The sequence below is a fragment of the Galendromus occidentalis genome, unplaced genomic scaffold, assembly GCF_000255335.2.
Source record: "Galendromus occidentalis unplaced genomic scaffold, Mocc_1.1 scf7180000077212, whole genome shotgun sequence".
In the NCBI taxonomy this organism is placed as follows: Eukaryota; Metazoa; Arthropoda; class Arachnida; order Mesostigmata; family Phytoseiidae; genus Galendromus; species Galendromus occidentalis.
This window is the reverse complement of record NW_003805200.1, coordinates 35,460-49,318: the sequence shown is the minus strand read 5'-3', so window position 1 is coordinate 49,318 and position 13,859 is coordinate 35,460. Positions and strand designations below refer to the sequence as shown.

The window sequence follows — 13,859 nt, the reverse complement described above, 5'->3', positions numbered from 1 at the left end:
GTCCAGCGTCGATTTTGAAATGAATAAAATCACTTGTCGATATCCCCGATTTTCGCATTGAAGGGGAATGATCAGGATAACAGAGATTCGAGATAAGGGCAACTAGGTAGATTCAGGAGCCTGTTCGCGTCTGCCTCTGCGGAAGTCGCTGTCTCACAATTTCGATTAGCAGCGCTATTCCCGTCAAAATTTTGTGCAGTCCGAATCGGCATCGAATTTGCAGAGCGAGATCTCGATCAGTTGAGCTTCATAATGCGGTCTGCGGCACGATTAATTTTCCGTTCCACAGCACCCATGGAATCATCAGGATTCGTAGTTCCATGGGAGATATCACGGATCCTGCCAAACAAGCAAACAAGACGGAACTATACAAAGCAGGCATCGTTGAGTCGTTCACGAGCTGAATGACGAAAGCGAGACTCGCCACGGTAGGGAGCGAATCCAGCGAGCGCGCACCGCTGCCTAGAATGGCGGAGAGGATGAATACAGGTGTTGTATCTCTCCTCCGACGGGCAGGTGTGCCCGGAGAGGAGTTGTTCGTGATACATTCGAGTTGACGATTGCTGAGACAGATCCGGGTCCGCATCTGCGACACTCCAATGCTGCGACGCCGTGGAACTCTCGCGAATGAAGGCTCCGAGAGCAACACTCCCTGATTCGGAAGCTGTTTACAAATTGGAAACTGTTCAAGGCAGAGAGTTTTCTCGAACTGCATACTTTGTTCATGATGAAAACTTGCATTCATTCAGATATAAGCACGAGGGTCTGAATTTTCGTCTGAACTTTGTTCATTGCCGCTCAATGTCCCCAGCATTAGAGCCTCGAAAGCTCTCCAATAAACTCAATTCACCGGAAGATACCTCCAAGCCTATCAGAGTTGATCTGGGCTCATCGGCTCTTCCCACTCTTCCGCTCATTGCTCATCACACTTTCCTCTGATGCGACTCCGCCAATGATGACGCAATATAATGATGACAGGATGACTGACTGAGTACTGATAACTGATACCGATCACATTGAACTCGATGATAGTCGCAGAGCATGCCCGGTACTTTCAAAGTGGAAGTTCCGAGACAACGATGCCGATCACAGATTGCGTAGGCTCTCGCAGGGTAGACGGCAAGTCAGCCCCAGTAGGCCGTAAAGATCCCTGCGACCTGCTGGGTCCTTCTCCTCAATGCTTCCCAGTCAGTCATCAAAGACAAAAAAACTCTCGAGAATCCAGCTCGACGGAAAGCTTCAAACGCGATATGCGCTCTGCATTCTGAGTGCTTTGACAGCAGCGTCCATATGGTATTGGAATATGATGCTGTACATCGGCAAAGACAGGAATCGCGAACTGATCCTCAGGGTACCGAATTCAGGCGAGTGATGTTCTCCGTTTTCCCTCAAGTGTGGAAAAAAATACTGCGGCTCCATGGAGCCTGTCGATGGATAGGTCAATCTTCAGGAGCCATGGAGAATGATTCGTGGCTTGAACCTCGGTTGATTTCCCTGTCGCGACGTCTGATTAAGGAGCAACTTTCGAGAAATAATACGTCGGGACGATATTGATCGGTCGTCCTGAGGGGCTTTTGCTCGAATGTGCCGTCCTCCTACGAAATCTAATTCATCAACTCATTTCAGTGACGAGAGCGCCTACCAAACCAGGTTGGTTTACAGTCGTGGTATGCTTCGGATGCACATGGCGACTTCGAAGTTCTCCGCACTCTCTAATCTATGAACTCTTCGCTACATCCGCAGTTTATTCGGTGGAGTACGTGAACAAAGTCATCGATTTGTCGCTTCTGATCACGCGTTTCAGGATGAAGCGCTGGTATGAGATCTCCGCGGAAAATCGTCGCGAATTCGTATACCCAGGAGCGACCTATTTCTTCGAGAGACTCGACCTAGTCAACCGCTTCCGTCGACTCGGAGACTGCGAGATATATCAGCGAAGTATGGCGCTTCCATAGTCTGTAGTACCATTGTTCTTGGTGAACGTTAAGTTCGACTCTTCGAAGTAGAGGAAGTCTCTCTGTGGGCCGCCGCTGTCCCATGAGAGCGAAGAGTTCCACGCGGAATCGACTGTGGTTGATATCTCTCGTTCGGGGAGCTATCCAAATAGCCCAACCAAGATTCAGGCCTTGCCGTGGGAACTCTAGGCCGTGGAGAGCTCGGCTCGCATCTTCGGTGCCCTCAGATATTTCGTGGACTCCTATCGATCGCTCACGGTTTCCAGGTAACCGTGTTGAAGTTCGAGTTCATATCTTTTTCTACAGCATCGCGCCTACAGTCCGATATGTCGCAGGGAACAGGTCGCAATTCAAGTATTGTGGAGAGATCCAAGTCGAGTCGCAATGGATCATCGATGATATCACGTCTAAAGCACCGAGTCTGGAATTGGCGAAGGTATGTCCCATCCATGTCTCCTATTAGATCTTGCAGCGGAAGAAGGTAGAGGACCGCAGATAGCTGCGGCCCATGATTCTTGCATCCGGGGGAGGCGGAGCCGCCGCGAATCTCGGCTCCTCGGCGTAACACTTCAACGCCTTTCCACCGTCGATCATTCCGCATTTTTCGATGCAAGGTCAATGTTTCAGGACCACGTCAGGGACTCCGATGCTGTCCGATGCAAGGTCCCTGAGGGGGACTCCGGCGAATATGTGGACCTGCTCTTTGGAGCCATGGAGGAGACGCGTTCGTTCGTTCATGATTATTTCAAGACAGTATACGAGAACGCGTTGAGGAGTACTGTTCAGAGAAACTGATGTGCATCTTCAATAAAATAATTCATAGTCAAAAACTAGAGGTCACCCTCCAAGAGTTGGGGTCCGGGGCGCTCACTCGCAATCAGTCCGATGGAACACTCTGGCCAATCTCCACATGAGGTCACGATGAAAGCGAAGAGATGGGCAGGCCGGGAGATGTCCGCTGGAATCGAATGTCCGATGATCGGGCCCCGGGCCCGTCGGAGAATCCATGTTCAATACCGTCCAACATCATAATGCGCCTTTCAAGGATTAGGACGCATTTTCTTCGCCTCTTCCGTATGCATCTGCTGTATCAGTTCACTGGTAGCCGAAGCATGCTCGACAGAACTCGCAAATTATCTCGCCATCTGTAGGACACTAAGCCCCGGATGAGGTCAGAAATGGCATTCCATCCGTGAGATTATCGGTACGGGTATCTATAGAGAGGCACGACGCAGAAAACGGACGATTTTCACGAATCTCACATGTATATTCGCTCCCTCCGCATCTACCAGCCTTTGGTCTTCCCCAAGCTCCCTCAGAAGAAATCTGATGCGTTCTAGGAGACCGTGAACATGCCAATGTTCGCATACTGTTCTCCCTCCTGACGCCGCTTGTGAGGCATGCCCACGACGCCGACGGTTCCGAACCTCATCTCTACCGCCGACCATTCCCAGCCGACTCAGATTGGAGTATCCTGGACGTAACTTCCCCTAGACCGACGATAGAGTTCTTGAGCGTATGTGTGCCGCTCGAACAGAATCGGAATATATGAGGTCGAAGAGGCTTTCGATAGTTGCATGAAATAGAATCCGAGCTCCAATTCGCAGCGAGACTCCAAGGCTGATACTTCTTCTAATCTACTGCCCCCTGATCCTGATGCCTTCCAGAACGCTGTGCATCGCGGCAGACTCCCTCCAAGACTCAGTCTTCCAAACTGTCTCAAGCTCGCGATGGGATATGCACCGAAGTACGGCCTTCACGCGTTCTCTACTTATTCGGTGACGCCACATTTGAGCGCAAGTCGATTTTGGAAGTCGATTTTGGAGTTTGGAAGACTGAGTCTTGGAGGGAGTCTGCCGATTCTTTGCGCAAGAATCTCTCAGACTACAGAGAGGAGTCTGAGATCTTCTTCCCGGAAAGAGGTGCGGTGTGGAGGACTCCGCTCCTGGAATAAAATAGGGTCTGGAGCAGGATTATCCCTCTCGGGAGTCATCGTCATCGCAGACTCCTGAGTCCAGGCTTTGAACACCGCTGAGGAATGTTTGCTGTGCTTCCCTTCAAACGATCCGAATGCTTAAACAAACCGAGATTATCGGCCTCCGGAAAAAACGTTTTAGTTGCGTGAAGCTTAGTCGGTCCAATCCAGAATGTAGCGGATAGTGATGAGCATAGATGGAGACATCTCGTGTACCATGGCAGGAGCGAAAATGCCGGAAGAACACCTACGCATGCATGTTTTTCTGAGAGAAACTCCACATTCCTATGGGTGAATTGTTCCGGGAAGCTCAGTCTGGTGAGGTAATCGATCGTGAGGATCGTGCGGAGTAGTTATGCACCGGTCCGAATACCGTGTATAGAGCTTCGCGAGGATTTCTGCAGAGTCAGCACAGCTATCGGGCTCAATGATAAGCGCGGATCCGCTCGAGAGGATATTCCCGCCTGCGACCCTCACCACCCCAGGAGTCCTTTTCGGGAAGAGAAAATACGGATTTCTCATTTCTGTCGATGTTCAGTTGAGTTTCATTCCACTCTTACTCTTCATGCACAGGTGGGCATGTCTGCGCAAGTCCGTTCACATTTCTCGCGGTTTTCGAATCCAGTAGCGTACGGGGCTCCTACTCTGCATTCTATCATCCGATGCTCACAAACACCAGAAGAAGCGTTGAAGTGGAACTGGGCTGTCTCCTTGCACTCGGACCTCCTTGGGGAAGTAGCTCTGTATCTGGTGAAACATTTCTCGAGCTCTCTGTACCGAGAAGCTGGAAAAAACGAGTATCCGGCTCTTGAATCCCACTGATCTCGGACGAATAGGCGAAATGAATGACTGATCAAGCTGATGTTAGCCCACTGTTCTTCGATGGAGGCATAACTCGTAATCTCGAAACAGGATCCCTCACCCATTGCTTCCGCTTGACACCGCGAGCATGACGGCTGTCCTTGAGCTCGAGTCTCACAATCGCGCTTGAAGGATCGTATACAGGTATTCGATGCTTTATCGTAGGTGAAAATGAGATGTTGGCTGCATGGGAATACGAGGGGTCCCAACTGGCTTCCTGAAAGGTCGGAGGCGCGCTTTCCAGCTTCGTTTATCTCACTTGAGCGGGTCTGTCTGTGGAACACATTCAGGGTCGATCCGACTCATTTACAGTGATTTTGAGCAGATCTAACAGGTATTGAAGAATTCAATCAGAGCCTCCGAGATGCTTGATATCGCGAGATCGAGAGCCGCGAAATGACTCCAAAGAGAGATCTAGGACTTCAAACTCACCCGTCAGGTGCAGCAGCATGCTGAGCGTGAAAAATCGTAGTATGGCCTGGGGAAGTATCTGCGCGTTGGTCATGGGAAATCTTCGTGCCATTCGTTCTTGCGTAGAAAGGAGACAAATTGATGACGCTCAGAGAAGGAACGAATCTTTTTCTTCTTTGATTCAGTGTACGGGCGGCTCCGGTGGAGAGAATTCGTTGGCATCGGTGGAGCATCCTAAGAGTCCAGTGGATGTCATCTAACATGAATATTACTGACCCGAGCGATACCTCACCAAAGTCTGAAGAACCGGTCGAAACGCCAACCATGAAATGAAATTCCGACCCTTTGGCAGCGCCCGGCAAATGAATCCGGGAGATAGTCTGGATTGACTGGCATATGCCAGGCTCTCGGAGCTCCGACGAGACTTCGACCAAGAGATGAAAGCTGAGCTAAGACGATCATGATCCGAAGGTCGAAAGCGATATATTCTGGGCTTGCTAGCTCGGCGTTTTCTCGAAGAAAGAACATGAAATATTGAGCATTCCAGAGCACCCTCGGCGTTCCATTTTCGTCCAGGATAGGAAGTTGGAGATATCTTGCTCAACTCTTAGCTCTGTTTACCAGAAGGAATAGTCGGGAGGGAATTCTCCCGGTCCATGGGGAGCATCGAGTAGGTACTTTCCAAAGGCACGAAACCTTCCACGGCGCATCTATCCGACATGTCTGTACCCACCTACGAGCTCGGAATCATGAAGGTTTCCGGAAGTACATTTCATAATGAATGGTGAGCATTTGCCGATTCTCAGTTGTAGGACCTAGGCCCGCCACGCCGCTGTGTGACAACACGTTCAGGGAATATTGCTAAGGGAATAGATCAGTGACCCCTGGAATCATCATCGGGTTGATGCATCGGTGCCAAGAGGTTTCCCTCGAGTAAGGAGCTTTGAACAAGTCTTAAACGACAAGACTGAATCCTTCTCTCGGCATTCGTCGCGTGTGATCGGCTCCTCCCGGAAATCAAACTTGGCCATCGCCAGTTTTCTCGAGCAGTTCTTTGTTTTTTCGCTCATGCTCGATGTTAACGTGAAAAGGGGAGACGACTTGTGTCGCCTCGTATTGGATTATTCCTGGAAACGAGCTTTGCATTCAAATGGTCGGGCCTTGCGCTCCCATCTCCCATATCCGTGGGGAGCAGAGAAATTTTTTCGAGAGCGCTTCGAATCCAGAAGGTAACGATGCGCAAATTTTTCAGAAAGCTCCTCGGAAGATCCGACTCTGGAGCCTCTTGTCCTACAAAACAACGGCTCCAAAGGATCGAATGGTACAGACAGTACCTGAAGTTCGCCGAGAGGAATTTTGACAAAAGGTTCGCGGAAGCTCATCAATGTCCGAGGGAAGATATCAAGAACTTCAGAATTCTGGGTCTATTGGGCGAGGGCAGGTACGCTTCAGTGGTACACGCGAAAGATCGCGACGCAAATTCTGATTTCGCAATCAAGGTGGTTAACAAGGAGAGGACTGTGCTGAACAGAACGGCGCAGAAAATAATCCAAGAGAAAAAAATTCTGTACGCCGTCGACTTCGAGTTCATTATCAAACTGAACTTTGTCGGCAAGGATTTCGCGAACGTCTACTTCTTCATGGAACTCGCACCGTGCGGGGATTTGAGTCAAATCACGGATAGAAGGGAAAAGGTGGTGAGATGTTTCGCTGCACAAATTATCCTGGCAATAGAATATTTACACGCCTGCAATGTTTTGCATCGCGACATAAAACCGGCCAATGTTCTCCTGTTTCCTGATGCTCAAGTGAAATTGGGCGACCTGGGATCAGCCGTCCCAGTTAAGAAATGCGTCTACGGTGTCTGCGGAACTCCAGAGTACATGGCGCCAGAAGTTGCTTCGAACTCGGGATACAGAGACGGATGCGATTGGTGGGCTTTCGGGGTGACACTGTTCGTGCTATTGTTCGACAAGTACCCATTCTTCGGTTTCATGCACCGACCGTGGACGTTCCCGACGGCTCCCAACGTGAGTTCCGATGTCAAAGATCTGATCAAAGGCCTACTCAAAGAAGATCCAGCGAAACGTTTCGGTGTTTGCATAAATGGAAAAACAGACATCAAGGAACACTCTTGGTTCCGGGAGGTGAATTTCGCCGATGTATTCGACAGGAGAACGAAGGTCCACGTCTCAGGTAGCCATAAAGTCGAAGCCGTAAAGTTGGGTCTGGAGGATATTTGCCCGCCACCTCAGGAAGATCGCTACCAGAGTGATTTCGTGGAATTCTGATCAGCTGGATTATCTGTTTGAGCGGTGCGACCCCTCCTAATGATTGGTCCAAAATCAATAATTTCGGGCGAGTCGAATGGTCCCATTATACCGTAGTCTGTCTCTGACGGAACTCTCTTCTCGTGGTTTCTGTTGCCACCTTCTCTGCACGATCTCGAAAGAATGTCCCCACCTCTCTGGCTTCGGTCCCTGGTCTTCACTATCACCCCTCAATGTATGAGCGGCAGCGGATTCGTAACGTGTGATCGGAGCAAATGGTCGGCGGAACTGAACTATCTAGAGACATCATTCATGAAGTGCACTCGGAGCTTAGCCGGAGTTTGCTGACTTGACCTGAGCGCTCGCTCGAATCGCGAGAAACAGCTTAAAGGTTGAACACATTTTTAAACATTTCTAAAAACGCCACCACACTAAAGGCTGAAAAGGTCTCCGACAAGCTGACGGCGATAAGCCGCGAAACGAAATTATCCATAAAACCTTCAGCACTAACGCAAAGCGGAAAAACGCTTCCTGAGCTTCGGTCGGGATTTGTCTGAGGAATTTCAAAAATGAGGAGGTTCGGTAGAGAGCTTTGCCGATTCTCGAACCTAAGGGGGCGGAGACGGTAGGGAACAGCAGAATAGAGCTGTGTATCGGAGTCCGCCAGAATTTTAGCATCTTGCTTTTGCCCGTCTAGCGCGGTCGGGCTTTCCTACACGAACGTCATGACTCCCAGAATTACCCTGAAACGGGCAAGCGTTCATAATGTGCGGCAAGATGCTGTCGATCCGAGCAGCTCCAGGTATGTTGGTATTCCACGCAGAGCCCGCGCACACACTTGAAGCCTGCCGGAGTTCATGCGATAAGATACGGCTTGGATTTATTGCCTTAGTGATATGCCACCAAGCATCGGGTGGGCAGTGACATCCGCCGACAGCGACAGAGACTACCCGACGAGAAGGGCAAAATCTGTGGAGAATGCCATTTAAAATACCGAGTCAGGCACCTGATTCGGATATCGCGCATATTCTCCGTTTCCTTGTTTCTCCCTGCGTTCATTTTAAGCGCAAGCTTTGGACGAGCAAAATAATTAGTAGTGATGAACCGCTGTCGATCGATCCGGGTTTTCTCCCATACCGGCAACAAAAGAACGTCAGCAACGAAAGTCCCGAGCGAGTTTGAAGGTGTGAGGGCGTTAATTGGCAAAGTTTTCTCGAGGTGTTTGAGGATCCTCGGGCTACACTGACAGCTGTTTGGCACGGAGCTGTCGGATTTCTCGGCGCGTCGCCGACTCCGGAGTAACAAGGAGAAAGGCGCGTGAACACATCTCTCAGTCAGCAAGTCGGCCGGATTCGAGAATATCGGCTAGCTATCAGTGCACTTCGTCTCGCAGGGCGGGACTAACAAGTCAGGAGTATTGTAACACGAGTGAGCAGAGATCGAGGGAATTTAATAAACGCGTCACTGACACTCCTCCGCACGTCTCAGACGGCGACTGTTGTCCCATCATTCGACAGACAAACATCAGAGCTGTGCGGAACAGAAGTGAGCTGAAACGCATAGGTAACTGCTGTTACGATGGCTCAATTAGAAGCCTCTCCGAGTTTTGATCTTTCCTCGAGCCCTTCTCCGCCTCGCATGAGTTTTCAAGTTCCGCGCGCAGCTTTCACGCTTCCTCCAATCGTCACCGTACGAGCCGGTGAGGATGCTTCCCCAAGGGCTGACGTCGTCCCAGGGGGTCGGAGCCTCAACTTTCGGAGATATCGTTGGACCCGGATCTCTACGACCAATTTGCGATTAATTGTCATGGAATCGAATCCGACCCAGCGCGATACCGGCCCTCTAGGCCGGTCTGGGTTTATAATCCGAACTGCCGCGAGCTCAAGGTGACATGCTCCCGGAACAACGTTGTCGCTCCGGCGAAGCTTATTCTCACTGGTGCGCCACGAGCAGTGGTGGTGGCCAGATAGCATCACTGGTGCGTAGCTGGTTGGTTCCCTCCATCTGCAGCGAGTCGGCGCACATCGACACCAGCTGCTCGCTGAGGGAAGGAACGAAGTCGAGGAAATTTCGAGGTTTGTGGCCAGGGACCCGTGAAGATGTGAAGTAGAGGCAACAGCTGTACGGAGCAAAGTCGAGCGACCAGCAGCCTCCACCTCGTCCCCTCTTTTTTGGTCCGCCACAATATTATTGGCCGTCCTCGAGCCCGCCGACGACCCCACTCAAAACCTGTGGGCTCATTTCATTCCTTACCCTCTCTCTTCTCATAACCCTTCCGACCGAGACTTGTCATTTCGGATCCGATCCTCACCCAATCGCCGAAAACGACCGACCAACCAGTGACTCGGATCCGGGGCTGGCAGTGTTCCGCTCCTGCGATGGGTTCGTTTCTCTAGGTGTTTCGAGTTACGGCAAACCACGATAGATGTCAAAATTTCACGCCTTCCGAATCTATGCTTGCTCCGGATCAGAATCTGAACGAGTATCCTCAGCGTCAGAGTTCGATCCAGGTCTGCGTCACGGGGGCCAGGTCATTTCGTCTCCGGGTCTGTGTCATGGGAGTCGGGTCACCTCGTCTTGAAAAATCCCCGAGCCCCGCATGGGCGCGGCGTGTGGAGACTTGATGTTGTCATTTATCGTTTCTCTTGTGAATAGCTGTCCCCAGTACGTGCTTTTCGGATGAATTCGATGTCCAGCGAGTAGGCGAACAGATGAATATTCAAGAGTGGCCGAACATCCTCCGGATGGGCTGCACTGCTTCACCGAGTCAACTCCACGCGACAGACCAGTATTATGAGCAGCAGCGGCCGTCGTCGTCGCTTCCGTTAGAGGAAAATGACGCTAATGATTGGCCGTGACTCCACATCGATTCCTAACACGAAAAGATATCGCGAGCCTGCGGCTGATTTACGAGTTGTGAACAAACGCATATGACGCGAGGACAGTGTTCGCGGAAGCCTCGATTTGAGAGAGGCAACGATCTCGAGTAACGGAGATTATTCTGAAGGTGATTAACTGATCAAATCATGTGATTTCATTCCCGACTTTTCCAGATGTGTCCCGCCCATCTGTAGTTTCCTCCTCCAACCTGCTTCGCCTCGAATTCCCCACCACCGAGGGTAGGGGACGGATTTGATTGATCGGAATCCTCGAGAAAAACGGCATAGGTGTGAGAGAGCTGACGTTTCGGCTGTTTGGCTCGAGCGTAATGGTGTGTCTGTGAGTTCCCGCCGGTTCAAGGTGTGGGCGAACGAGGTGCTCCCTGCGTCTCAATCTAATTCTCCTTCGCCGACTGCAATGCCCCTTGTCTATCCTTGTCTTCACCAATCTTTTCATCTGCCGCTCGGGCTCTTTCAGTATTTACTCGGTCCGCTGCGAGCAGTGCAAACAACAAAGACATACACTTCCATGTACACCAGGAGCGCAGGGACAAAAGTTCGTTAGCGCCGGCAGGGTGAAAACTCCCGATATTTGCTATCACGCCTCCTTCGCAATATGAATCTTCGCCTGACAGTCATATCTCCTTCGACATGGACGATGGTGATCCCCCAGGTGCTTCGATTGATCGGAGAAAACGTCGAGAGATCTTGTATCGGGAGCGAATAATCTCACGGGAAAAACGTCCATTCCAACAAGCCTCGTCTGGTTGCGGTCGACGATCCATTACTCGAATCTCTAGGAGGTTGCATCTCGTCTCGAAAAATGCCTCGTGCCGATGAGGAATTTCCCGCTCCGCGGAACTGTGCTCTCGTCCGCTAGAACTCGTCAGTCGTATGACACACGACAGAACCCGTCGGGAATGGTCCGAGGAGATTGAGACCGTTATATCTGCAGTGTCGGGCATGTATTCGCTCAATTCGTGATTCCAACTCGTTCTGAACCCCGCATGGCGCGCTGTCCTAAACCCTTTGGCCTCTAGTGCTTCACAGATAGCGAGAGGGTGCGGAGGCAAGCGGAGGAAGGACCGAGTCCCGAAGTCCCGCTGCGAAGCAGATTGGCCTTTCGAAAGCACACAGTGCAATGTAAAGGATTTCTTGAGATTTTTTTCTCTCGTTTTATTTGTCGCCCGATTCGATCTTGGAGTGATTTTCGTGTTTGGCTCTTTCTCTTGTCGGGCTGCACTTTGCATAACAAAATTGATTTTTTCTCGTTCGATGAAAGCGATCTTTCCGAGTGAATCCTTTGTGAGCGAGGAATTACCATTGACAAACTAGGATGAATGAGTGCGATCTCTCAGCGTAAGAAAGTGATCCTTTGGGCTCCCGAGATCGAAAGCATTTTGTCAACACTCGGAAGTGAGTGACAGCGACGAGGTTTTGGGACTTCGGTCACCAATACGCGTCGATTTCGAGCGATTCTCGTACCAGATACCCGGCTAATCCGTCTTTCTGCTTCGGACGCTCGCTTTGCATCCCCGGTCCCGAAACCTTTCTCCCCATCCAGAGTACCACGGGGAGTTTTCGAATCAGGTTGAAACGCGGCGTCCCCGACGGAAAGAATCAATCGGATCAAGTGTCAGAAGTTCGCTTCACGGCGGAAACGAATTCGCGGTTTTCCGTCAGCATTCAATCAGGACAAAACATGACGACCTGTGGAGCAGAAACCACGCGGCATCCTCATCCTCCGATGTCGGATCGAGCTCTTTCGTTTCCACGGAACCACGCTCCGTTCCCTCATTTGGTATGCAGATTTGGAGCTGTTTTTGGTACTCGCTACCATTCGACTCAATGTTCTTCAACTGTGTAGATTAGTCGAAGAGGAATACGCGTCGCCTTCGTAAGAAGCGGCACCGGAGACACTTTTTACTTTCGGGGATCATCCAGGATTACACCACAGGGTGGATCCCTCTTCACTCGTGATACAGAGACAGCCTAGTGAGAGGTTCAGAGCGGCGGCGGCGGCGGTGTGGTGGTGGCAGCAGCAGCAGCAGAGGGAGGATTCGGATAAAGGGTTGAACATCGCGCCGGACGTATTAGTAGAGATTGAGAGAAGTGGGTGAGGTTTTTTATGGACCGGTTAAGTGAGACTCCATCATCAAAGGGGGTCGGGTTTTCGAAATCCAAACGCGCTCATGTGCTTTCGTGTGACGCATGTGTCTCACTTCCGCCCCGCGTGACCGTTAGTCCACCGATCGTAATGCAAGAGATATGATCTAGGAGAGGCTGGGCTTTTAAGGAGACTCCTCCGGTGGAACTTTTGACACGGAGTGTTTGCTAAGGAAGAGCGGAGAGCGGGCAAAAAATCGTCGGGTATTATATTCATGCGCGAAGCCTTTCGACTCTGATGAAATGCTCCTTTTTCCGAAACAGATATGCGTTGGAATATCAGTGAATCTGTTTCCGGTGAAATCCGCTTTCATCGGCCGACTATCGTGGAGGACAGCAGAAGAGACCGCCGGAATAATAGCATCGGCGAGGACCTCTCCATCGAAGTTTTCGAAAGAGTTGGATGAAAGGGCCAAATCCGTCGGCAGATCTGCAGAAACGTGCCTGAGTGGCCGAGCGCTGGACCGGTCGAGTACGCTTTCCCGAGAGTCGCTCCTGCTGCCCTTCTTCAAGTGACATCTCGGGTCTCTTGTTATTGTCCCGCGGAGCAGCGGCGTCTCGAAACGTCATATTTCCGCTCTTTCTCATAAACCACGCATTGACTCGGGCACGCGATTCCCTGAATTTGGCAATTGTCGTCCAGATCCGCACTAGCTCATAGCGTTCACGGGATTCATCGTTAAGAAGAATTTGTCGCGACGATCTGAGCTAGAGAAATCAACGGAGGAAGGTGAGGAGGACTCGGTCTCTCTTTCGGCTGAGAAAACGAACCCATGCTCAGTCACAGCTGACGATCGTGAGGAGAAGCGTGTAGGATGATGGCGAATGTTGTTGATGATGTCGATGATGTTTTTTGTTCTGTTCGGAACAGCGCCCTTAGTCGAGTTCAGTTGAGGGCGTCGAAATCCTAAAATAATAAGGTTTGAGCCTCTGCGGCTCACCTGTCTTGGATCGGAGTTCAGGAGTTCGAAGTCCTAATCCTGATCAGGCCACTCGTAGCAACCTTCTTCTCGTCCTCGTTCGCCTGAGCTTCGACGGACTTTACAACTTTGAAACCGAGCGTCGTCTACCAATTAAAGCTGTTTTCGTCGTCGGCGGGTTCTTGACCGAACTTTCCCCCATGCTTCGGCTCCTCATCAAGCTCGCTTGGGCATCTCTCCCCATTCCCTCACCGCACATGGGCTCCCGACTATCCTGCTCCGCAGTCGAGAATCCGAAATTCTTTCAATTTTCCCATTCTCTCCTGGAAATGAATTTATGAAGAAAAACTTGGCGGAAGGTGAACGCTGTCTGTAGACGATGCAGCCTCGGAACTCGTCCGAGAGCCGATCTGTTGCTCGCG

At 50.9% G+C, this 13,859-nt stretch overlaps 2 protein-coding genes across 2 annotated transcripts in view; both read left to right on the top strand.

Annotated features, from left to right (window-relative positions):
- Positions 1 to 2,987, top strand: part of LOC100904029 (uncharacterized) — a 5,017-nt gene extending 2,030 nt beyond the window's left edge. Inside the window, exon 8 of the mRNA XM_029111047.1 lies at positions 2,957 to 2,987. Coding sequence (XP_028966880.1) covers positions 2,957 to 2,987 — 31 coding nt within the window. The remainder of the gene's footprint in view (positions 1 to 2,956) is intronic.
- A 3,450-nt stretch (positions 2,988 to 6,437) lies between these two features.
- Positions 6,438 to 9,026, top strand: LOC100903880 (cAMP-dependent protein kinase catalytic subunit alpha-like). Its single transcript, XM_003741849.2, has 2 exons — positions 6,438 to 7,473; positions 8,881 to 9,026. Exons 1-2 carry the CDS (start codon positions 6,438 to 6,440, stop codon positions 9,024 to 9,026), a joined length of 1,182 nt encoding a protein of 393 aa, XP_003741897.2.
- The last annotated feature ends 4,833 nt before the right edge of the window (positions 9,027 to 13,859 follow it).

Excerpts from the sequence above, each read along its gene's own strand:
- LOC100903880 (XM_003741849.2), top strand. The coding sequence starts at position 6,438 with ATGCGCAAATTTTTCAGAAAGCTCCTCGGAAGATCCGACTCTGGAGCC. Across the intron at positions 7,474-8,880 it reads TCAGGAAGATCGCTACCAGA|TCAGGAGTATTGTAACACGA; the intron begins GTGATTTCGTGG and ends GGGACTAACAAG.